This window comes from Lathyrus oleraceus, chromosome 2, assembly GCF_024323335.1.
Source record: "Lathyrus oleraceus cultivar Zhongwan6 chromosome 2, CAAS_Psat_ZW6_1.0, whole genome shotgun sequence".
Classification (NCBI taxonomy): Eukaryota; Viridiplantae; Streptophyta; class Magnoliopsida; order Fabales; family Fabaceae; genus Lathyrus; species Lathyrus oleraceus.
The window spans coordinates 131,180,219-131,207,650 of NC_066580.1; the positions used below are offsets into that span (position 1 = coordinate 131,180,219).

General features: G+C 31.3%; 2 protein-coding genes across 2 annotated transcripts; both read right to left on the minus strand.

Moving 5' to 3' along the window:
- Positions 1 to 9,438: 9,438 nt before the first annotated feature.
- LOC127121013 (probable O-methyltransferase 3) lies at positions 9,439 to 10,771 on the minus strand. Its single transcript, XM_051051636.1, has 2 exons — positions 9,970 to 10,771; positions 9,439 to 9,738 (listed from the first exon to the last, which is right to left on the minus strand). The coding sequence occupies exons 1-2, from the start codon at positions 10,741 to 10,743 to the stop codon at positions 9,439 to 9,441; spliced, it is 1,074 nt and encodes a 357-aa protein (XP_050907593.1). The 5' UTR covers positions 10,744 to 10,771.
- A 14,895-nt stretch (positions 10,772 to 25,666) lies between these two features.
- On the minus strand, positions 25,667 to 27,071 carry LOC127121016 (probable O-methyltransferase 3). Its single transcript, XM_051051637.1, has 2 exons — positions 26,253 to 27,071; positions 25,667 to 26,021 (listed from the first exon to the last, which is right to left on the minus strand). Exons 1-2 carry the CDS (start codon positions 27,024 to 27,026, stop codon positions 25,845 to 25,847), a joined length of 951 nt encoding a protein of 316 aa, XP_050907594.1. The 5' UTR covers positions 27,027 to 27,071; the 3' UTR covers positions 25,667 to 25,844.
- Positions 27,072 to 27,432: the final 361 nt, after the last annotated feature.

The window sequence follows — 27,432 nt, forward strand, 5'->3', positions numbered from 1 at the left end:
TGGAATGTGGATTGAAACCTCACATTGTTTGGGTCTTTTTATATGCTGAAATGAAGTATCATATTATTATAATTTGGATATTACAGAAACATCATATTACATATAAGCAGCGACTATATATAGTATTATTTACTACAAGGATTGTGATGTATGCTGATGCATATGTTGTTTATTGCGATGGCTTTTACTGACCACCATTATGTTGGATTTTTATTCTCATGCATATGTTGTTTATTGCGATGGCTTTTACTGACAACCATTATGTTGGACTTTTATGCTCATGCATATGTTGTTTATTGCGATGGCTTTTATTGACCACCTTGATGATCATTCTAGCCTCACCTAGTGTCCACTTTCTATGCTTATCAATCACGTTCAAACACACTATGAGAGACTCCTGAAACACAGAACTTAGATCTCACCAATCAAATGAAAGTACCCTTTGATGTTGTATGATAAGTGTTATATTAAATGAAGTAAAGTTGATTTAAACTTGTTGGAAGGCATCATAAGGAACATTGAAGAAAAAATCGAAGCAGTATTGTAAAAAAGACTAGTCACTTTGAATGTGCCAATTGCTCAACTCCATTGACAAGATTCTTATATTCTTGTATATAACGAAGGCAGTAAATTACCTCAACAAAAAAGCTGGTCCACAATAAGTTAATCCCTATTCAATATTTGTAGGAGAGATCATCTATAATTTTCATGAACAAAACTACTTCATAAAAGACTTCATAGAGACGGAACTGAGAAATTCTTGGAAGTGTTAAGGAAGTACCCTACATCTTTAGCCTACAATATCTCTGAATTTAAAGGAATTATACCTTTTATGTGCATGCATAAAATTATGCTCCAAGAGGACTTTTAAACCTCATGAGAACATCATAAGAGGATTAATCCTATCATGAGTGAGGTGGTTAGAAAGGAAGTGTTAAAGTTTCTTGAAGATGGAATAATTTATCCGATATCAGATGATCAATGGGTTAGGCCAGCCAGTACATGTAGTACCAAAGAAAGGAGGACGAACAATATTTAAGAATGAAAATGGAGAATCTGTAGCTAAGCGTGTAGATACAGGTTGGTGAATGTGTATTGACTATAGAAAATTAAACAAAGCCATTAGAAAAGATTATTTCCCCATTCCTTTCATTAATCAAATACTAGAATGTTTGGCTAGACACCCATATTTTTGCTAATTAGACAGATATTCAGGATTTTTTAAATCCCAATCCATCTTGATGCTCAGGAGAAGACTACCATCACTTTTCCATATGGCATGTTCTCATATTAAGAATGTCATTCGAACTATGTAATGTAACTGCAACTTTCCAAATATGTATGATGGCAATATTCGCAGACTTCCTTGATGATATCATGGAAGTGTTCATTGATGAATTTTTCGTATGCGGATCGAGTTTCGAAGGATGCCTTGCTAATTTAGAGAAGATACTAGAAAGATGCATGAAAGTTAACTTAGTGTTTAAATGGTAGAAATTCCACTTCATGGTAAAAGAGGGCATATAGTCTTAGGACATATAGTGTATGAAAATGGAATCGAGATTTGCAAAGCTAAGATAGAAATTATTGAGAACCTCCACCCACCTAAATCTGTTAGAGAAGCTAGAAGTTTTCTGGCACACGCCAGTTTCTATCGATATTTGATTAATGATTTCTCTAAAATTACAAAACCCCTAACTGGTCTCTTGATGAAGGACGTTGAGTTTATCTTTGACAAAAAAAAATCCTTGAATCATTTCAACTCCATAAACTCACCCTGATCTCTACACCTATTATACAATCTCATGATTGGATTCAATCATTTGAGATAACGTGTGATGCAAGCGACTATGCAGTACGCACTGTTTTAGGACACCAAAAAGATAAACAATTGCATGTCATCTATTATGCAAGTAGAACCCTAGATGGATCTCAAACAAATTATGCCACAACTAAAAAAGAGCTCCTAGTTGTGGTATTCGTAATTGAAAAAATCCGTTTTTACTTAGTAGGAGCTAATATTATAAACTACACAGATCATGCAGCTATAAGGTATCTATTGAGCGAGAAGATGCAGAGCCAAGGTTACTTCTATGGATCCTACTATTGCAGAAACTCGACATGGAAATCTGAGACAAAAAGGGAATAGAAAATGTGGTAGCTGGCCACCTTTCTAGACTAGATAATATTAAGGCTTAACATGTGTCCATTAATGATGATTTTCCCTATGATAGACTAGTAGCACTAGTTGGAACCGAAGAACCTAGCTATGCTCACCTAACTGATTATTTTGAGAAAGGTGGATCTAGCAATAAAAATGAAACTGAGGAGGAAGATACCCTAGACAAACTACAATTCCTTTGAATGATGACTTTGTAAACTACCTAGCAGCTGCAGTCTTACCTTCATATATGACTTACCAACAGAAGAAGATATTCTTCCATGATCTGAAACAATTTTTTTAGTATTTTTAGTAGTGTCTATGGTTGTTGTTTCTATGTTCTAGTTAAACACAAAGGACAAATGTGAAATATTTGGTTTTGATGTTCCTTCAATTTTTTTTGTTGCCTCTGTTTTCTGTGTTTTGTGTTTAAGCCTGGTGATTCAGAACATATATCAGATGCAAATGGTATTAACAATAAATTATTTTCAAGATATTTTGAATACCTTAATGTGAATCACAAGGAATACATTTATTCAGGTTCAGTTGGTAACATTTGTGCTTGTAGTTAATATATATAATTTTAGAAATACAACTTTGGTCTCTCTGTTATATGTTGCTATTTTTTTAAATTTACAGAGACATGGGTGATTCGACAAGTACCTCTCATACAACATTCGTTGCAACCTCTATAAATAAAAAATGTAAAATAAAAGCTCCAGGTGCCATGATGTGTACAAAGGTTAAAAAATCCCATAAAACGGTGTTTGCTCCCCGATTAGTTTTGATCTGAGAACCGGTAAGGTTTATGGAGAAAATGATGATGATTTTAAGTGTTATGTGGCATTACATGGTAGAAGGATATTAAGTATTTTAATAGATGCTTGGCTCAAGGTTCATAGTGATTTGAAAGATAACTTATGAACCAATATTACGGTATTTATTATAATTTTTTAAATTTGTTTTACTAGTATATATGACCATTTATTTTTTGGTTTAATACTAATATCAACTCAATTGTAAATGCAGGAAGTGTTTATTGTTTAAGAGGATAGTATACAGAAAAAGAAATGACTTGCATATGCAAGTGAGCGTTGGAGAAACTTTAAGACACAACTCATAGATGTATTAAACATTTAAAAGATAACATAAAGCCTTCATACGTGAAGTATCCATTTATTCATAAGATGGTTTGGGAGGCATTTGTAAAGTATCGCAACTTTTTTAAATAATATTTATTTTAGTTAATTCAATTTGGTAAAGACCGATGAAATTTTATATGTGTTATAGGATGTACTCGTTGAACAAGTCAAAGTTGATATCTTTGTTCCACAATATCATCATGACATCTTGGTAGAATAGTTGAAACCGAGGAGCAGGTAGGGCGTGTCTGTGGTCTTCGAAAACGCATCAGCTTGAATTTATTCTTTGGACTATCGCAATTAATTACCGAAGTAAACCGTAGAAGAGAAATTGAAGAGATAGTTACTAAAAACATAGGGGAGGTGTTACCACATGAGTGAGAGAAGTGGAGTCAGGAGGCGATGGAGAAGTGAAATCAAGAAGAACATGAGAGGGTGAATCTTGAGGAGTAGGAGAGGGTGTTGTAGCAAGAGAGGGAGAGGATGTTATAGGAGGAGTGGGAGAAGTGAGAGAGAATGTTGCAAGAAGAGCAGGAAAGGTGTACCCACAATATGATTTACGTATAAGAATAATTTTAAATATTTGTGTTGTATGTTGTTGTTATTGTTTATGTATTTTAATTTTTATATAGTATTTCGATTGTGCTTATGAGGTAGAAATTAGAATCAATGGGCGTACTCAACCACCCAATTCCAAATCAGTTGGAAATACATTAGAAATTAGTTGTGAAAGTTGTTATGGGTGGTGCTAGTACGAAATATAGTTGTTCTGGCCCGCATCACAATATTGAGACCACACCATCTCGAGTAGATAACATTCAGAGACTATCAAGGATGATAGATGAGATTTTAGAACTCTCCGAGTTTAAATTAAAACATGAACCACAATAAAATTTATACTTCATACGAGTTGTATTGAAGAATTGTTGAAGGGAGATGATTGGCTGGACATATCAGTAATACAATTGTGGTGCTCGTAAGTATATTTTTATTGTGATTTAAATTTACATTCAGTTTTCACAGACTTTAACATACAAATTTAAATTTTTAATTAACTTTTAATTAGGGTCTTTTATTATATGATGGTTGAAATGAAATTCAAAAATTATTGTTTCTTAGATTGATAAAACATTCACTTTCATTGTAATTCATCAAACACACCCAAGATCTACATACAAAATAAGTTGGTTAATAAGAATAAAGAATAGTTCTTGGCTCCGTTTATCCATAGGTAAGTATATGATTTAATTTGTGTTTTCTTTATAAATCAATTTTATACACATTATGAATTATTCTGAGTGATTATATAGGAAGCGTTGACAACTAATTGTCTTATGTCCAAAGTAAAATGTTGTAGTTTCTTTATGCTCGTTACACTATAAACTTGACGAAGATATGTAAAAGGTTTTGAGCAAGTAAGTGGTATTATTTGTAATATTCAAATTTTAAATTTAATTTTGAATAGTTTTTAGTCATGTTTAGTTTTTACCGTCATGTAGAGCTATGGAGGGATACACCTTTGTGAAACGAAATTTACAAGGTAGAAATCCAAAGTTCATAGAACCACTTGTATGTATTACTTGTTCCTTTTGACATTATTTTATTTTTTGCTAATGTATTATTTGTATGTTATGTGTATTAATTACTAACTATATGAATATTATTTACAGTCGCGAAAACAACCCGAAAGTTTTGAATGTGGATACTATGTTCAAATTATAGAGGTTTTGAGACGAAGCACCATTCCCACAAGAAGATATAGATGACATTCGATCACGTTGGTCTGTTGCCTTCCTACCTTATTATGAATCTCATAAACAACAATTTTTCTTAGTTGTTGAAAGAATTGTATTGAGGTTTTTGTCATTATAGGTGCAAGTATGTATAGGTTCTCTTGGTAGAGGTTTTGCATATCCCAAATGTCATTATATTTTGTAAAGAATGTAAATTTGGTTTTATGTCTTATGATCTGTATAAAATACAAATGACCTGATTATGTCACATAATTTGTAGGTTCTGTGTAAAAATCGATACAAGCCAGTCAAAATGAAATTTAAGACAAACCATAAATGGAAAAAATATGTTATACCCCTCAGTTATTAACAAAAACTGACGTAAATACGGGTCTTTTTCCCTCAGATATTTACAAAAACTGAGAGGTATATGGCGCGCAAATAAAAGTTTTGAAAATAAAAAAATATTATTGTAGAGGATCGAACCAATGACGTTTTCAACTATCCTCTCGCTTATTAAGAAACCGAGGGCTATGGTAGCTGGTTTTCATGTCGCCCTTCATTATGTCGCTTTACTTATCGAGGTAAAATCCCCTTTGCGTCAGAGGTAAAATGGGTATATTTGTAGTAGTATTAATAGTGTTATTCTTTCAAATAATATATTCACACCTTTTTTACATTTACTTTCTTCGAGGCCTGAAAGTATTTATTTTTTTATTTCAAAAGTAATTAGGTTTGTCGATTGAAATCTAAGAGTGATGTTCTCTCAATTGTTTCTTTAACTATAGTTCCCCATTATGCGCTAAAGTGTAATTTCCCTTATCTCAACATTTTTAAGAATAAATATATTGTTAGTTAGGAGTGGAACTAAGGTTTCTCTCTTTCACTCTCATAACCGATATGTTATCTGATTTTCTTTGTTGTCTTTTTTATCTCAAAATTAAAGAGGTATCTGCTAGACCCTTCACCTTTTATACAAAACTTGAAAAAACTCTAGTAGCACTACATAATAAAAACAAAATCAAGCAATAACAACAATCGCTTATTTTTGTAATTTTTTTATATCTAATTGAAAAAAAGTTAAAGCTACAACAACTACACCAACAAGAATATTGACAATAATAACAACAATGACAACAACGATGAGGACGATGACCAAAATGAGAACAACGACCACCACCACCCCAACATCAACAATAACAAAAACAACAACGATAACGACGACGATGATGACGATAACCCCGACGACAACGAACAACAACAATAGCAACAATACTGACAACAAGATCAACATATCAACAACAATAGCCATAACAACAATAAGAACAATAATAATTATAATAACAACTAGGCATGGACACGGGGAGAGTCGACAATGATTTTTAACCGCCCAAAACCCAAACCAAAATCCTAAAATAATTCTCGTTTCGCGCTCCAATCCCCAACAGGGATGAAGAATTACAACATAAATTCAACCCAAACGCGTTCTGCTTGGGTTTGGGTATCCTCGGTCTGCCACCATCCCTTTAGCGAAATCAATTTTTTGAATAGAAATATATATATTTTGAAAATCAAATTACATTACAAGTAATAGAGTAAAAACAATCTCAAAATTTCATCCATACATTTCAAATATTTTAAATAATAAATACAAATTAAAACATCAAACATTGACCACATATATAATAGTATAAATAATAAAAAAATAAATAATGTACATAATGAAATAAACAAGGAGGGTTTTGAAGCGGGTTCGAGGTGGGTACTAGTGTCCACATTATCTGACTCGTCCCCATATTTTGTAACGAGGAAAACCTAAACCCAATCAAAGAGGGTGTTCCCATTTAAACTTCATGGCGTGTTTGGATGGGTACTCGCGGGTACAGTTTATGTTTTCATGCCTAACAGCAACAATAACATCAACAACAGTAACACCAACAATATATACAACAACAACATCACCAACAAACATAACAACAACAACTTCAACAACAACAACAACAACAACAACAATAACAAAAATAACAGCAACAACCGCATCAATAATAAAACAATGCAACAATATCAACAACAACAGTAACAACAAAAACATCGACAATAGAAATAATAACAACAACAACACCATCAATATCAATAACAACAACAACAAAAAAAAAACAAAGGAGAGAAGAACAATCGAGCAGTAATAACGACAACAATAAAAAAAAACACCATCAATATCAACAACAATAGTACCAACAACAACAACAAAAAACAACAAGAACAACAGAGCAGCAATAGCGACAACAATAATAACACCAACAGCAACAACAACAACAACAACAACAACAACGACGACAATAGCAACAACAATAATAACAACATCAACAATAGCTACAAGAGATACAACAGAAACAACAACAACAACACCAATAACAACAACGAAGACGAGGACGATGATGACGACGACGACATCAACAACCACCATCTTATTATACTAAGTGGAGTCTGCCACACATATCAACTTCTACCATAATGTTCTATCCAAGACAATGCTTATATCAAAACTTTTAGTCTCAAGATCTTTATTAATTATTTATCTTATAGTTTTTTCCGTGTTTTCCCATACATGTAGCTATTTGACTCATTTACATCTGATCTACTCTCTTTACCAACAAATTTACATGTCTTCTATATACATGCTCAAACCACCGAAGTCTATTTTCATCTTTTCTGTTATATTTACTACACCAACACTCTCTGTAACATGATAAATCAAAGAATCCATTCAACACAATATTATTGTTAGATATTAATGTTCACTAATCAATCACTTTTGAATGATTATGACAATTGACTTTTTCTTAATAGGTAAATGAAATGATACTAACTACTAAAGAGTCACACATGCAAAAATAAAGTCCAGAATTAAAATTTTTGTTTTGACTAACAACCTCATAATATCTATTTTTTCCAATTGAGGTAAGATATGCATGTTGGGTGAGAATATGGATACAAATAAGTTTAGAGGGTGGGGGGGGGGGGGGGGTGAATAGATCTTCTCCCTTTAACACGATGTCAATAACATTTTAGTTTCCAATAAACGAAATCGAAGATTTTAAAAAGCGCATAAGTAAAAAACAATACTAAGAGACCTTGGAAGCATCTCAATGAATTAAACCAAGTAAAAAAGTACATGATATCACTAAGGACTTGGTTGCTTCTAATGCAAGTCAATCACAAGACAACCAAATCATCTTTTAACAAATCAATTTAAAAACTCTTTAGATACCCTAATGTACCACTAGTCTCCCTCAACACTCGATCTTTAGAGATGAAGGTCCACAACAATGAAGAAATGACTAAAGATCAAGATGATGAACAATGCCAAGCTATCTCACAAACACTCATAAACACAAGGTGTGAAGGAATTAGATGAATGTGAAAGAAGAACACACGCACATGCACAATGTTCTCTCTAGTTTCTAGATAAATGAGTCTTGATTCTTGATTGATACCATGAGACTGATTAATCATGAACAATACTTCCATATTAAATCAATTCACTCTCTCTAATTGACTTAAAACAACAACTAATCGCACGAGAACAAGATGCAACAAAAAGAAGTAAATCTGACATGGATTAAGACTCAAGAAGTTGTTCTAGATAAGAAGAAATGGTGGTTGGAATAGACACACTAAAGGAGAAAAGACAAATTGACATCTTTGTCTGTATGGGTTTCACACACTTACACTTTCATTTATGTGTCTTATATTACTTTTATCAAAGAAACAACTATTTATATCTAAGATGGAAAAATTGGATTTGTGAAGGTATGTTTGAGTCAAGAAGATGGAAAAATTGGATTTGTGAAGGTATGTTTGAGTCAAGAAAAAATTAGTATTTAAATCACATGAAAACATATGAGTCCATCTGAGTTATTAGGTTGATTAGGTTGATTCGAGTCCATCTGAGTAGAGCCCAAATTTGGTTTCATGGAAACATATGATTCGAATTAGGATTAATAGTTGATTCGAGACACATGAGAATGTTATTCGAATAAAGTTCATTTAGTGATTAAAATCAATTCATCTAGAGGCGAATCAAGTTTACATTTGATGAAACCACAAAGAAACAAATTGCTAGGCTAAAAAAGGAATATTATCAGGGATCAAACACTCTAATTTTATTGAGTAATGAAGGTTCTTAATGGTACAATCTCTAAATAGCCGGAGCAATTACAATAAAACTCGAAAGCGAATAAAATACAAACACGCGAATTTTAAATGATAAACAAATTACAAATACGCAAATAAATTGTAACAAATACATTCAAATTTACGAAAACATCAAAACAAGTAAGTGATACCATACGATAACGTGTCTGCACTTTCAATACTGACAACAATTAACTTATATTTATTAAGGATATATCTCAATCATGGACCTTAAGCCTAAAATCGGGGTTATTTTATAGTCACTGAAACCGGCAGATAAAATCAACTTAACCCATTCTTTCTTATTTCTCTCTTTTCCTGTGAGTATTACCATCATCAACATATCAAAAAAGAGTTGGGTTTCAACTGATTTATCGATGTTTTCATTGTCAACCACCATATCTATGATAATGACCTTCCCATCTTTACCTTTCTTCTTCAATGATTCCTTGCATTTCTTCAATATATTCACACATTCCTCGTCATTCCAGTCATGCAATATCCACTGCGATGTCATTCACATTTTGTTTTATTATAATAGAAGGATAGAGAAAATATGGTAAATTTGAAGAAAATTATACGATTATAGGTGTTTTTGGTATGAGAAAAAAATTAAATAAAAAATATATATAAACTAAATAAAATGATAATAAGTTTTTTGAATGGATTTCATCTTATTATTTGTTATTGCCATTTGTAATGAAGTAACATGTAAACGAATATTTAAAATCTGTACCTTCAACAAAATGGCATGTGCTTGAGGAATTTCTTGAAACATATCTCCACCAACATAGCTTAGGTTATGGCTTCCTTGTAAGCCATCAACAACATGTGGGAGATCAAACACAATGCATTCCATTTGTGGGAATGATTTGGAAAGAGCCTTTGCCATGGTCCCTGTGCCTCCTGCAACATCAACCAATGACTCCAATCCATGGAACACTCCCTTACACTTGTCAATCAACAGGTCGCTCACTAATCGAGCATCACTTGCCATTGACTCATTGAATAAACGGTTAAATATTGGATCATGAGCAGCATAATCCCAAAAATACCTCCCATGTGTGGTTTCAAATGCGGAAGAATCCTCATTTTTCAACCAAGTAGACATTTGATGCCATGGATTTGTCATAATCGGGCTGAGCATGGCGTGGACAAATGGGGTGACACTCATTGGATTTTCCTTTAGTAATAACCTAGATGCATCCGTTAACATATACTCAATTTCTAATTCATTCTCTGTAATATTTTGTTGAGAGAAAAAACTAGAATGAGTCATGATTCGCATCAAGCGATAAATGCAAGGTTTTTTGGAAGGATGGATTGGTAGTGAAGAAATGAGTTTTGAGAGTGACATGGGTTTGCCATAGTTGTGTATGATATCTGGTATGCCTAAATCAAGAACACATTTAAGTGACATGGAATTCATGAAGTTGAAAATGTGATTCCATATGTGGCTTTGAGCTTTGAGCAAATTGGAAGCAACATCATCTCCATTTTGGAATTCCATACTTGGTACCTGAATTCTATGAATAAGACTTAAAGTATATGGAATGTGGATTGAAACCTCACATTGTTTGGGTCTTTTTATATGCTGAAATGAAGTATCATATTATTATAATTTGGATATTACAGAAACAGCATATTACAGATAAGCAGCAACTATATATAGTATTGTTAACTACTAGGACTGTGATGTATGATCATCCATATATAGTATTGTTAACAACTAGGACTGTGATGTATGATCATCCATATATAGTATTGTTTATTGCGATGGCTTTTATTGACCACGATTATGTTGTATTTTTATGCTCATGGCTTTTATTGACCACGTTTGGAATGAGTATCTTTTCGTTTATATGTGATCATTCTACCCTCACCTAGTTGCCACTTTCTATGCTTATCAATCTCGTTCAAAAACACTATGAAAGACTCCTAAAACACAGAACTTAGATCTCACCAATCAAATGAAACTGCCGTTTGGTGTTGTATGATAACTGTTATATTAAATAAAGTGGTTGGAAGGCACCAAAAGGAACATTGAAGAAAAAATCGAAGCAGTATTGTAAAAAAGACTAGTCACTTTGAATGTGCCAATCGCTCAACTCCAACAACTAGACTGTGAACTATGTGGAGGAAATAACTTTCAAATGCATTGACAAGATTCTTATATTCTTGTATATAACGTAGTCAGTAAATTACCTCAACAAAAAAATTGGAAGTACCCTACAACTTTAGGCTACAACATCTCTGATCTTAAAGGAATTAGACCCTTTGTGTGCATGCATAGAATTATGCTCGAAGAGGACTCAAAAACCTCTACAGAACATCAGAGGAGGATTAATCTTATCATGAGTGAGGTAGTTAGAAAGGAAGTGTTAAAGTTTCTTGAAGCTGGAATAATTTTCTCCACTAATAAATACTGCAAATTTTTTTTAATATAATTTGTTATTTGATTATTGCAAAACACGAAGAAATAGGTGAATGACAAAAAAATTGAAATATGAAACAATACATGTTTTTTCAATTTTTTTCCATTCATAATTTTTTTTAAATAGATATAATCTACTACATCGATTGATTTAGGAACAGGGGGAAAATCCATATTTTAGTTTATTTTAATTTAAAAGAAATAATATTTGTCGTCCATATATGAAGTAACAATGCTCAAGATATTGTAAACACATTAATCCAACAAAAACTCTATAGATTCAATCATAACGGTAACACCAACACTGTATATGTAGGACGCTACATTGTGAAACTAAACATTGATAATGAAAGAATTTGTCATGAAAAAAGTGAAACTTAAAAAGGTTTGGAAAAGATCTCTGTAATGGATTGTAAGAGCAAATTTTTTTTTGGATATAACGTTGATTTTCTTATATAATCTCTTATCATGTAATTGAAAATTTATTTTATTTGTCTAATGCTTTTTTATTTTATATCAGAAACAAATGCATGCAATATCCAACATTTGATATTTCCTAAGATTTAGTGAAACGAGGTTCAAGTATTTTATCTTGACCCAAAGCAACATGATATTTCCTAAGACTCTTGGAAGTGTTAAGGAAGTACCCTACAACTTTAGGATACAAAACCTCTGATCTTAAATGAATTAAACCCTTTGCGTGCATGCATAGAATTATGCTCGAAGAGGACTAAATAAACCTCAAGAGAACATCAGAGGTAATATCTTTTCACGAGTGAGGTAGTTAGAAAGGAAGTGTTAAAGTTTCTTGAAGCTGGAATAATTTATTCGATATCAGATGGTCAATGGGTTAGCCCAATATATGTAGTACCAATGAAAGGAGGAGGAACATTATTTAAGCATAAAAAAAGTGAATTTGTAGCTAAGCGTGTAGATACATGTTGCTGAATGTGTATTGACTATAGAAAGTTAAACAAAGCCACCAGAGTACTACTCCAATGACTTGGTGCAACTCATGTGAGGTGTTGGGAAGGTGATCTAGGACTTGGGAAAGTTTGAGTGATGTCCAAGGATGGATTCTGGGTGGTTATTTGGAACTCAAATGCTTTAACTCTCAAAAATCAAAACTCTGTGTTGGATGGTTCTGCTCGGGTTTGCAGCAGGGTGTGTTTGACTTATGAAGCTTGTCAAATGAATGGAACACCTTCCCCTCTTTATATGGAAGGGGATAGAGTGGTTTGGAAGAAAATTTTAGATGGTTTTCTTTAGAAAGGGTGGAGCTCGAAAATATTCATAAAGTGGATCTTGGGGAAACATGGGATGCTACGATCTGACCTTGCTTCCACTCCAAACTAGTTGGTTTTGGTTCTTAACATCAATTAGGAACAGATAAAGGCTTTGAGTTGACCTACTGTGCATTTGAACTTTGGCCATTTTGGGAAGTTTTTCACTTTTCACATTGCATCGGGTTTGGAAGATTGAGGGGTTTTCCATCCAAGTTGACTTCCATTCTTGTCCTGATGTGTTTTACAATATGTTTGAGGTCAAATGGGGTCAAAACAAATTGATTTGAGGACTTGGTGGATCAAATTGCAAAAGCTGACTGACTTGGTCTGGTTTGTGCATCAGGGTGATCTTCAATCTTTGAACCAAGGACAAATGGATTTCGCTGGTGAATTTTGTATGAAACTTGTACCAAATGTTCCTTGCCATGTCCTTGATTAGATGAAAAAAGAACCAGGTCAAAACGAGTTTTGGTTTGGAAATGGCAATGTAGTTAAGTAGTGGTCATGGTTATGTTTTAGGGCATGGTAGGCATGTTGGACCAGCTTGGGCAATGCAAAAAATGAGGTCCTTGCTTAATGAATTATCTCTTGGGCCTTGAAGCAAAGTTGGAGAGGAAATTAATTAGGACATTTAGCTCAAAGAATATCTTGAAAAGGTTGTAATATGAGAAAGTTCTGGACTTTGGAACTTGCCATAGGCCATTCATACCAAAATGTGACCAACCAACATGACCAAAAAATGCGACTTTGTGATTTCTTGATTTTCGAGGAACAATGCTGGATGTTTTAAGTTCATATGATCAAATCATGATGGAAAATGAGTTAGGGTTGAGGGTATGCACAAACTTTAGATTCCTCAATGTTGCGGTCAATGCACAAAGTGAATTATGACTTGTACAAGCTAACGAGGGTCAAGAGATATGGTTAAGGTCCTTGGGTGACCAGATGAATCTTGATGTGTCTTAAATGGGAACTCACAATCTAATTAGAGTTTTGGAGAGTGAGTGAGATGTCTTGAATGATCCTTCAAACTTGTTGGATGCTTGAAGATAGAGATTACGGTTAAGACGGCTAGGGCACACCTCAACATGGACAGAGGGTCTAGAGGCTTCATAGATGAATCTCATGCCTTGGGTTTGTGTATTATTGAGAGACATTAAGTACAAATGCATATGAGATGATTTTTATAATATGTATGCTCATGGATTAGGGTTCAAGAGGATGATGTAGAGGTAGAGTAAATTTGAGGGTATGACACATGGGATGATTCACCAAAAATTCAAGGCCATATGGTAAGAGAAAATCAAACACAAAAGCATTCAAAAATTCCAAGTTTCATGCATAATCACTAATGACCTTTTACCTTACATTCGAACTTGGTACTTTTGCAAAACCCAATCATCATCTGTCTATAACAACCCATGCATCCATAATCATCTAATTATACAATTAACCCTTAACTATCATAACTACCAAACTAGCACAAGTCCTATCAAACTAACACAAATTCTAACTTCCATTTTCAATTAAATTTTCATTCAATCCTAACCGTTCATAACAATCAATCTAAGGATTGAGATTAACGATGTGCAACTAAGGGTTAAGTTAATTTCCAACCATTGATAAACCTCTTACTAGGATGACAATCCAAGGGTGCTTATTCATTTACAAAATCTATATAAACATGTCAGTTTTCACAATTTTAGACGTAACTCATATTAACTCCTTTAACTCATATAAACATGTTATTTAATAATCATTTTTTTTCTGAAAAAAAAAATCCAATTTCAAGTAGCATACAAATAAAAGTAGCATAAAAATCAAAGTAGCTTAAAAATCAACATAGAATAAACTTTATCATAGTTTAGCATAAAATTGAGTTTAGACATAGGGCATTAAATAGCTTATTAAAATAATCACTTATTTAAGGTAAAAACTCAACTTTGATATAGAACACACAAAAAATCTCTCGTAAATTTTCTATAAAAAAAAACAATGACCATAACCTCGAGAGATTAACCTTACGACAATTCAACATCTTAAGTAGAAAAGCAAAAAACAAATAAATTTCAGTGAACACTTGGTGTGCATATTGATATTACATGATAAATAAAAATCGGAGGAAATGTACTTCCTTAAAATCAATGTTCGTAAACTACAACTGTTAAGGATTGGATGGATAATTAGAAGAGTTTAAAAAATAACAAATCCTTTAGGATTAAGAAAAGAATATAGTTAATTCCCAGTTTAAGTTTTAATTATTAAACTAGAATGAGACCCGCGGGATGTGCGGATTTGAGACGGGTTTTTTAAATAATATTATAAAATTTAGATTTTATTTTATCATTAATTTTTAATATTTACAGTTGCATTAATTCAGTTGAATTACCCTTTCAATTTAAATTATTTCAATTTAAAAATACATTTATAGGACATTGTTATATAATAAATTATAAATTATAGTTGAAAATTTATGATTTAATTTATAATTTGCATATGTAATTATAATTTAAAAGTAAGAAATAATTTGAAATATTTGTTGTTCTATTTGAAAATTATAATTTAAATTTTATTGAGATGAGTTTTTTAAATAATATTATAAAACTTAGATTTTATTTTATTACATATTTGAAAAAAAGTTGAATTTTAAGAGTAATAGGGAAAATCAATTGATTATTTTGATAGAATTTTTTTCTAGTGAATTTATTTGATTAACTATTATATGAGTTTATTAGGACATTTGAGAATAACTTAAATTTTAAGGAGGGATAAAAAAGAACGATGTAATTGTAAATAATATAAGAATTATACTAAATTTTATCAATTAGTTTGTATCTTAAAAGTTTAATGATTTTAATGATTGAATAATAGATAATAGAATAATTTTATGGTTAAATTTATAAATTAGTTAAATTTATTTTTATTCAAAGAGAATCATTGATTTATTGACAATTACAAAGCAATAATAATTGTACTAAAAAATACTGAAAAAAACACCTTAAATTTTTTTAATATTACATTAATCGTTGAGTTAGGAATTGGAATTGTAGATAATTATTATAATAATAAGTAAGAAATATAATTTCAAAATTTCTAATAGTCCTTAATTATAGGTTGGGGATTTAGATCGACAGATAATTAGTAAATAGTGAGAAATTGAGATTCAATTTGATTTTTTTAAATATGATACTAACTACAAAATTAAAATTTTGATTATTAGATAATGGTACTAATATTCTAAAATGGAGCTTTCGATTTATATAGAGTCAGAATTTGGATTGATGAATAATTAAAATAGTGAGAAATAAATTCTAATTTTTTAATAAGTCATTAATTATTAAATATGAATATAGAATCATAGATTATTATTGGCCACAAGAAAGAAATAAAAAATAAAATTTCATAACAATTGAAACAAAAATTAAATATTATCTATATACGCTAATTATAGTATTGGTAGAAATTAAAATTAAATATTATCTATATGCACTAATTATAGTATTGTTAGAAAAAGTTTGTCTAAAGGAATAAATTTTTTTTATAAAGAATAAAAACATCAAATATTCCATATAGCTAAACCACAAAAAAAAATTAAAATCGAGGGAAGGAAATTAAACCAAAGAATAACTTCGTAACAATTAAATATTATTCGTATGGTTATATTCGAAAGAGATCGTAAGAGAAAGAAGGAAACTAAACAAAAAATAATAATCTAATTGGTATGGTTACATCCGGACAAAAACATGTGTATTATAGTTCAAAAAATTTGACGATTTAAATGATTATTATTCATAGAGACGATAAACTTTCAAATTGAAGACACGTAAATTTATGTTAACTTTCAAATTGAAGACCGTATACAAAGACAGTAAACAACATATATCAAAATAATTTTGAGTATAAAATATAATTAAGATAATAATTAGAATTTATACTAAAGAAATAAATAAGAATTTATATCCGAAAGAAAACATAAATACTACAATTTTAGAATTATGAAGAAAGAGGAAGGAAATTAAACCAAAATTTCTAATAGTCCTTACTTATAGGTTGGGGAATTTATCTGTTTACTTTCCAAGAGCTTTTGGATTAGATAAATATAGAAAAAAACAATTTTTTTTAATCGGTGTTGAATAGTTCACCCATTCATCTTATTTTTTGTTTGATTATGCATCAAGTTCTAAAAGATATGTGTGAGAGGACTTTATCTATTTACCTTCCAAGAGCTTTTGGATTAGATAAAGAAAAAAATCAATTTTTTTAATCGGTGTTGAATAGTTCACCCATTCATTTTATTTTTTCTCTGATTACGCATCAAGTTCTAAAAGATACTCCGTGTGAGTGAGAAAGTGAGAGAAATTTATCTATTTAAAGAAAAAAGTTAAACAAATTGATGGTTGAAGAATAATAAAATAATATTAGTGGAGAAAATCAAAGATCACATATATCTTGATTGAGTTTATAACTGAAACAAAATCTATTACATTTAATTTATATCCATTTGACTGAATTTATAATTTAAAATTTCATTACATTCTCGTTTCATAAAACTCTTGTTTTTCTAAACATTAATTTTTATAATAATTAAAAGAGTATAACTAAAAATTTATAACTAATATTTATACCAAAAATAAATTGTAACTAATATATAATATAATAATGATAATATTAAAAACTAAAAACCAAAATTTAAATATGTTAGTAATTACTACTAAAACACAATTTTCAACAAAATAAATAGAATAAGAGTAAAATCATCTCTTACTTTATATAAAATTTGAATAGTTGGTTCTATTTCAAAAGTATTAGTAAAATGATTATTAGAAACTTTATTGATAGTACCAAAAAAATATATTATTTAAAGATTTTAAGAATAAATTAATATAATAACATTGAAAAAATTAAGTAATTAATTAGATCAAAATCTCTCTTTTATTAATTAATTAAATTATTATTATTATTAGTCAAATATTATATTATTATTTATTATTTATATTAATATTATTGTTAATAGTGGTGACTGTTATGGTACTTTAAGAGTCAAAATATGGATGTTGATAAATAATGGTAATGGAAGAATGCCACATCAGATTTTTAGTGATGTGGGGAGTAAGCGAATGATTTGTTAATAAAATTGTATGAGGCTCAGTTTTATTATATTATAATAAATGTTTTTAGAGGATCATTGGAAAATTAATCCAAGATTAGGATTGTAGCCTTGCTTTCATCCTTTAATTCATAATTTGTACCATTACATGTATGTGCCATTATATGCTCCCTTAAGTCAATCCTAATTCCATTCATGTTCAAAATATGAGAAATATGTAGCCATCAAGACATGACAACATCAAATGGCATTCTCATTCTTTGATATCTCACCCCTTTCTTCTAATCATATCGTTAACTTGTCCATTAAAACAAAAATTCTTTTTTTTTTATAAATAAATTTAAAACACTTAAAAATAAAATTTGAATTATGCAACACGAGTCTTAAGCAATGGAGAAGAATGAGTGGGTGTTCTCATATCCTTATTCTGAATATCTTTTGATACAGAACGTTTGACCCAATTTTTCAAAGTATTCACCTTCATGCATATATTTTAGTGCAATTCAAATTAAGGTTATTTTCATAATAAAACGAAGAAAAAGGAGGAGGATGTAAATTCTCTCTCCCCGAATGGTCAGACACTGTTGTATATCTCCTTTTCTAAATATCCGTCCTCATACTAAAATCAATCACCACCAATAAAACTCAATTTTTCACCTTTGGGAATTCATAAACTTTAAATGAATGACATGTTATTTATGTTCTACCGCAATACAAACAATGCTTACACCTATCATGCGTGAGCATACAAGCTACATTTAAATGCTAGAATGTGACACAAGCGCGTCCCTTCTACCTCAATTCAAACAAACGTTTAAGTCTCTCATGCGCGAGTATACAAACATCATTCAATAAAAACAACCAACAAATACGTAGTCTTCTACTATGAAATACGAAACTCTGATTTTCTCATTGCACTATGAGAATACGTAGGCACAAGATTTTGAAATCTTTGCGAGCACATTAATTAAAAACTTATTTTTCGCTTAATTAAAACCAATTGCAAGTAACCTTTATATAGTAACATTCGTTCGTGCAAAGAATCATAAAAACGGTTCCCGTTGAGTACAACATATGTGAGGGGTATTAATACATTCCCCTTGAATAACCGACTTCCGAACCCGAATTTGGTTACGACGACTATTTTCTTTTTACTTTTGGGGTTTTATCGATATTTCACCTTTTCTTTGGAATAAATAAAATTCGGCAGCAATTCCTTATTTTTCGCTATGCGACATCCCTTATTTATAGAATTCTCTCCTTCAAAAGTTACTTAAAGGAAATAGAGTCAGATACAACTCTATAAGCTGACTCTCCTGATCCCAAGTTATGCCTCCACTAGTTGGTCCTCCCCACACTACCTTAACCAAGATAACCACGCAACTGCTTCACTTCCCGATCCTTTATCTGCATGGGCAAAAATTAATCTCTTTTCAAAACTCCTTGAAGCTTCGTCATCACATTTGAGGTACGTAACTTGATCGTCTAACTAAAAGGCTCATAGAAATGGATTTAGTTTTATAAATATCATTTGAGGTGTTGTTAAAAATGTTGTTACACAGTGAAATGTTAGTTTTAGAAATGTTCATAGAAATGGTAATACCACTTATATATACGTAACTTATTACTTAAGTGTATTTTTCTAGTTAGTATTTTTAGTAGTGTCTATGGTTGTTGTTTCTATGTTCTAGTTAAACAGAAAAGACAAATGTGAAATATTTGGTTTGGATGTTCCTTCAATTTTTTTTGTTGCCTCTGTTTTCTGTGTTTTGTGTTTAAGCCTAATGATCTAGAATATATAACAGATGCAAATGGTATTAACAATAAATTCTTTTCAAGATATGTTGAATACCTTAATGTGAATAACAAGGAATACATTGGTTTAGGTTCAGTTGGTAACATTTGTGCTTGCAATTAATATCTATAATTTTAGAAATACAACCTTGGTGTCTCAGTTATATGCTGCTATTTTTTTTTAATTTACACAGACATGAGTGATTCGATAAGTACCTCTCATACAACATTTGGTGCAACCTCTGTAAATAAAAAGTGTAAAAGAAAAACTAGAGGTGTCATGATGTGTACAAAGGTTAAAAAATCCCATAAAATGGTGTTTGCTCCCCGATTAGTTTTGATCTGAGAACCGGTAAGACTTATGGAGAAAATGCTCATGATTTTAAGGGTTACGTGGCATTACATGGTAGAAGCAAATTGAGTATTTTAATAGATGATTGACACAACGTTGATAGTGATTTGAAATATAACTTATGAACTAATATTACTATATTTATTATGATTTTTTTAATTTGTTTTACTAGTATATATGACCATTTAATTTTTGGTTTAATACTAATATCAACTCTATTGTAAATGCAGGAAGTGTTTATTGTTTAAGAGAATAGTATACAGAAAAAGAAATGACTTGCATATGCAAGTGAGCGTTGGAGAAACTTTAAGACACAACTCATATATGTACATATTAAACATCTAAAAGATAACATAAAGCCTTCATACGTGAGGTATCCATTTATTGATAAGACGATTTGGGAGGCATTTGTAAAGTATCACAACTCTCCTGATTTCTTGGTTAAGAGCCTAAAAGGAAAGGAGAATAAAGCTAGAAATATTTATGCATATATATTATCTTGTGGAGGATATGATAAACTTGAGTAGAGAATGATTAAGGTAAAAAGAAAAAATGGAACTAGGATGGGAGATCCTTCTAGAAGCCTTGATCGCTCTCCATCTCCACCATTACGCCATGCGAAATTGAAGAGGGAAAGTCAAAGACTAAATGGCGAGGTCACACTAGATGCTACATGCAAATTGGCTGATAAGATTGTAAGGAGATACTTTTTTAAATATTATTTATTTTAGTTAATTCAATTTGACAAAGATCGATGAACTTTTGTATGTGTTATAGGATGTACCCGTTGAACAAGCCAAAGTTGGTATTTATGTTCCACAAGATCATCATGACATCTTGGCAGAAGAGTTGGGTGTGTCTGTGGTCTTCGAAGAGACGTCGGCTTAAATTTATTCTTTGGACTATCGCAATTAATTACCTAAGTAAACCGTAGAGGAGAAATTGAAAAGATAGTTACTAAAAACATAGGGGAGGTATTAGGACATGAGTGGGAGAAGTGGAGTCAGGAGGTGATGGAGAAGTGAAATCAAGAGGAACATGAGAGGGTGAATCTTGAGGAGCATGAGAGGATGTTGCAGCAAGAGAGGGAGAGGATGTTGTAGGAGGAGCGAGAGAGGATGTTCCAGAAGAAGCAGGAGAGGTGTACCCACGATGTGATTTAAGTATAAGAATAATTTTAAATATTTGTGTTGTATGTTGTTGTTATTGTTTATGTATTTTAATTTTTGTATTGTATTTCGATTGTTTTTATGAGGCAGAAATTAAAACCAATGGGCGTACTCAACCACCCAATTCCAAATTAGCTGGAAATACATTAGAAAGTAGTTGTGAAAGTTATTATGGGTGGTGCTAGTACGAAAGATAGTTGTTCTGCATCGTATCACAATATTAAGACCATGCCATCTCAAGTAGATAACATTAAAAGACTATCAAAGATGATATACGAGATTCCAGAAGTCTCCGAGTTTAAATTGAAACATGAACTATAACAATGTTTTACACTTCATATGAGTTGTCTTGAGGAATTGTTGAAGGCAGATGATTGGTTGGACATACCCATAATACAATTGTGGTCTTCGTAAGTATTTTTTTTACTATGATTTCAATTTACATTCATTGTTCTTATACTTTAACATATAAATTTAAATTTTTCATTAAATTTTAATTAGGGTCTTTCATTATATGTTGGTTGAAAGGAAATTGAAAATTTATTGTTTCTTAGATTGATTAAACATTCAATTTCAAAGTAATTCATCAAACACAATCAAGATCTACATACAAAATAAGTTGGTTAATGAGAATAAAGAATGTTTCTTGGCTTCGTTTATCCATAGGAAAGTATATGCTTTAATTTGTGTTTTCATTTAAAATCAATTATATACACATTATGAATTATTCTTGGTGATTATGTAGGAAGCGTTGACAACTAATTATTTTATGTCCGAAGTAAAATGTTGTGGTTTTTTTATGCTCGTTACACTATAAACTTGATGAAGATATGTAAAAGGTTTTGAGCAAGTAAGTGGTATTATTTGTAATACTCAAATTTTAAATTTAATTTTTAATAGTTTTTATTCATGCTTAATTTTTACCGACATGTAGAGCTATGGAGGGATATACCTTTGTGAAACGTAATCTACAACGTAGAAATCCAAAAATCATATAACCACATGTATGTATTACTTGTTCCTTTTGACATTATTTTATTTTTCAGAATGTATTATTTTTAATTTATGTGTATTAATTAGTAACTATATGAAAATTATTTACAGTTGCGAAAACAACACAAAAGTTTTGAAAGTGGATACTATGTTCAAATTATAGAGGTTTTGAGACGAAGTACCATTCCCACAAGAAGATCTAGATGACATTCGATCATGTTGGTCCGGTGCCTTCCAACCTTATCACGAGTCTCATAAACATCATTTTTTCTTGGTTGTTAAAAGAATTGTATAGAGGTTTTTTTGTCATTATATGTGCAAGTATGTATAGGTTCTCTTGGTAGAGATTTTGTGTATCCCAAATGTCATTATAAGTGTTGTAAGCATAGTACATTTGGGATGTTGTGTTATGTTATGTAAACAATTTATATTTTGTATAGAATATAAATTTGGTATTATGTCTTATGTTCGGTATAAAATACAAATGACTTGATTATGTCACATAATTTGTAGGTTTTTTTGTAAAAAAGATAAAGATCAGACAAAATGAAATTTAAAACAAACCATAAATGGAAAGAATATGTTATACCCCTCGGTTATTAACAAAAACCGACGTAAATAGGGGTCTTTTCCCTCTGATATTTACAAAAACTAAGAGGTATATGGAGGGCGTATAAAAGTTTTGAATAAAAAATGTTGTTGCTCAGAATCGAACCAATGACGTTTTAAACTATCCCCTCGCTTCTTTAGAAACCGGGGGATATGGTAGTTGGTTTTCGTGTCTCCCTTCGTAATTTCACTTGCTTAACCGAGGTGAAATCCCCTTTGCGTCAGAGGTAAAATGGGTATATTTGCTGTAGTATTAACAATGTTATTCTTTTAAATCATATATTCACACCTTTTTATATTTACTTTCTTCGAGACCTGAATCTATTTATATTTTTATTTCAAAAGTAATTAAGTTTGCCGATTGAATTGTAAAGTGTAATTTCCCCTATCTCAACATTTGTAAGAATAAAGTTATTGTTTGTTGGGAGTGGAACTAAGGTTTCTCTCCTTCACCTCTCATAACTGATATGTTATCTGATTTTCTTTGTTGTCTTTTTTATCTCAAAACTAGAGAGGTATCAACAACAACAGTAGCAACTACAACATGGACAATAGAAATAACAAAAACAACACCATCAACATCAACAACAGCAAAAGAGCAACAATACCAATAACAAGAACAACAAAGCAGTAATAGCAACAACAACAACATCATCAGCAACAAAAAGAACAACAACAACGACAACGACAATAGCAACAACAATAACAACAACAACAACAACAATAGCTACAATTGAAACAACAACAAAAACAACAACAACAACACCAATAACAACAATGAAGAGGTGGACGATGATGATGATGTCGACACCAACAACCACTGCCTTATTACACTAAGTGGGGTCTGCCAAACATATCAACTTCTACGAGAATGATCTATCCAAGACAATGCTTCTATCAAAAATTTTAGTCTCAAGATCTTTATTAATTATTTATCTTATAGTTTTTTTTGTGTTTTCCCATACATGTAGCTATTTGACTCATTTACATCTGATTTACTCTCTTTACCACCTAATTTATATGTCTTTTCTATACATGCCCACACCACCGAAGTCTATTTTCTACCATATTTTCTGTTATATTTACTACACCAACACTCTCTGTAACATGATAAATCAAAGAATCCATTCAACACAATATTATTGTTACATATTCATGTTCACTAATCAATCACTTTTGAATGATTATGAAAATTGACTTTTTCTTAGTAGGTAGATGAAATGATACTAACTACTAAAGTGTCACAAAAAAAAGTCCAGAGTTCAAATTTTTGTTTTGACGTACAACCTCATAATATCTATTTTTTTCTAACTGATCTAGGATATGCATCTTGGGTGAGAATATGGATACAAATAAGTTTAGAAGGAGGGGGGGGGGGGGGTTGAATAGTCCTTCTCCCTTTAAGATAATGTCAAAAAAATATTAGGTCCCATAAACGAAATCAGAGCTTTTCAGAAGCGCAGAAGTAAAACACAATACTAAGAGACCTTGGAAGCATCTCAATGAATTAAACCAAGTAAAAAATACATGATATAACTAAGGACTTGGTTGTTACTAGTGCAAGTCAATCACAAGACAACCAAATCATCTTTAAATAAAGCAATTTAAAAGCTATTTAGATACCCTAATGTATCATTAGTCTCCCTTAACACTCAATCTTTAAAGATGAAGGTCCACAACAATGAAGAAATGACTAAAGAGGAAGATGATGAACAGTGCCAAGCTATCTCGCAAACACTCTTAAACAAAAAGTGTGAAGGAATTAGATGAATGTGAAATAAGAACACACACACTCACAAGGTTCTCTTTAATTTATGGATAAATGAGTCTTGATTCTTGATTGATACCATGAGATTGATTAATCATGAAAAATAATTCCATATTAAAGCAATTCACTCTCTCTAATTGACTTAAAACAACAACTAATCGCACAAAAATAAGATGCAACAAAAAGAAATTAATCTGACATGGATTAAGACTCAAAAAGTTGTTCTAGAGAAGAAGAAATTGTGTTGGGTATAAACACACTAAAGGAGAGAAGACAATTTGACATCTTTGTCTCTCTGGGTTTCACATACTTACACTTTCATTTATGTGTCTTATGTTACTTTTATCAAAGAAATAACTATTTAAACTAAAGAATAACTATTCAAATCACATGATTTTGTGATTCAACTCAAGTTATAAGCTAGATTCGAGTCCATCTACGCAGAGCCCAAATTTGGCTTCATGGAGACATCTAATTCGAATTAGGATTAACAGTTGATTCGAGACACATGAGAATGTGATTCTAATCAAGTTCATTTGGTGATTCAAATCAATTCATCCAGAGCCAAATCTCAATTTTTACAAGGCTCCTGATTCGAATCAAGCTTAACACTTGATTGAATCAAGTTAACATCCATATTTAAGTGTTCTAACTTGTGATTCAAGTCATGTTTGATGAAACCAAAAAGAAGCAAATTGATAGGCTAAAAAGAAACATTATCAGGAATCAAACACTCTAATTTTATTGAGTAATGAGGGGTCTTAATGGTACAATCTCTAAATAGCTTAAGCAATTACAATAAAACTCGAAAGTGGATAAAGTACAAACATGCAAATATTAAATGATAAACAAATTACACATATGCAAATAAATTATAACAAATAAATTCAAATTGACAAAAACATCAAAACAAGTAAGTGATACCATACGATAACGTGTCTTCACTTTCAATGCTGACAACAATTGAGTTATATTTATTAAGGATATATCTCAATCATGGACCTTAAGCCTAAAATCGGGGTTATTTTATAGTCACTGAAACCGGCAGATAAAATCAACTTAACCCATTCTTTCTTATTTCTCTCTTTTCCTGTGAGTATTACATCATCAACATATCAAAAAAGAGTTGGGTTTCAACTGATTTATCGATGTTTTCATTGTCAACCACCATATCTATGATAATGACCTTCCCATCTTTACCTTTCTTCTTCAATGATTCCTTGCATTTCTTCAATATATTCACACATTCCTCGTCATTCCAGTCATGCAATATCCACTACGATGTCATTCACATTTTGTTTTATTATAATAGAAGGATAGAGAAAATATGGTAAATTTGAAGAAAATTATATGATTATAGGTGTTTTTGGTATGAGAAAAAAATTAAATAAAAAATATATATAAACTAAATAAAATGATAATAAGTTTTTTGAATGGATTTCATCTTATTATTTGTTATTGCCATTTGTAATGAAGTAACATGTAAACGAATATTTAAAATCTGTACCTTCAACAAAATGGCATGTGCTTGAGGAATTTCTTGAAACATATCTCCACCAACATAGCTTAGGTTATGGCTTCCTTGTAAGCCATCAACAACATGTGGGAGATCAAACACAATGCATTCCATTTGTGGGAATGATTTGGAAAGAGCCTTTGCCATGGTCCCTGTGCCTCCTGCAACATCAACCAATGACTCCAATCCATGGAACACTCCCTTACACTTGTCAATCAACAGGTCGCTCACTAATCGAGCATCACTTGCCATTGACTCATTGAATAAACGGTTAAATATTGGATCATGAGCAGCATAATCCCAAAAATACCTCCCATGTGTGGTTTCAAATGCGGAAGAATCCTCATTTTTCAACCAAGTAGACATTTGATGCCATGGATTTGTCATAATCGGGCTGAGCATGGCGTGGACAAATGGGGTGACACTCATTGGATTTTCCTTTAGTAATAACCTAGATGCATCCGTTAACATATACTCAATTTCTAATTCATTCTCTGTAATATTTTGTTGAGAGAAAAAACCAGAATGAGTCATGATTCGCATCAAGCGATAAATGCAAGGTTTTTTGGAAGGATGGATTGGTAGTGAAGAAATGAGTTTTGAGAGTGACATGGGTTTGCCATAGTTGTGTATGATATCTGGTATGCCTAAATCAACAACACATTTAAGTGACATGGAATTCATGAAGTTGAAAATGTGATTCCATATGTGGCTTTGAGCTTTGAGCAAATTGGAAGCAACATCATCTCCATTTTGGAATTCCATACTTGGTACCTGAATTCTATGAATAAGACTTAAAGTATATGGAATGTGGATTGAAACCTCACATTGTTTGGGTCTTTTTATATGCTGAAATGAAGTATCATATTATTATAATTTGGATATTACAGAAACAGCATATTACAGATAAGCAGCAACTATATATAGTATTGTTAACTACTAGGACTGTGATGTATGATCATCCATATATAGTATTGTTAACAACTAGGACTGTGATGTATGATCATCCATATATAGTATTGTTTATTGCGATGGCTTTTATTGACCACGATTATGTTGTATTTTTATGCTCATGGCTTTTATTGACCACGTTTGGAATGAGTATCTTTTCGTTTATATGTGATCATTCTACCCTCACCTAGTTGCCACTTTCTATGCTTATCAATCTCGT

What these genes read in the sequence shown, in the direction of transcription:
- LOC127121013 (XM_051051636.1), bottom strand. Translation starts at nt 10,743, where the DNA reads ATGGAATTCCAAAATGGAGATGATGTTGCTTCCAATTTGCTCAAAGCT. An exon ending in CACATGCCATTTTGTTGAAG is followed by an intron (nt 9,739 to 9,969) that starts GTACAGATTTTA and finishes ATGACATCGCAG; the next exon opens with TGGATATTGCATGACTGGAA.
- LOC127121016 (XM_051051637.1), bottom strand. Translation starts at nt 27,026, where the DNA reads ATGGAATTCCAAAATGGAGATGATGTTGCTTCCAATTTGCTCAAAGCT. An exon ending in CACATGCCATTTTGTTGAAG is followed by an intron (nt 26,022 to 26,252) that starts GTACAGATTTTA and finishes ATGACATCGTAG; the next exon opens with TGGATATTGCATGACTGGAA.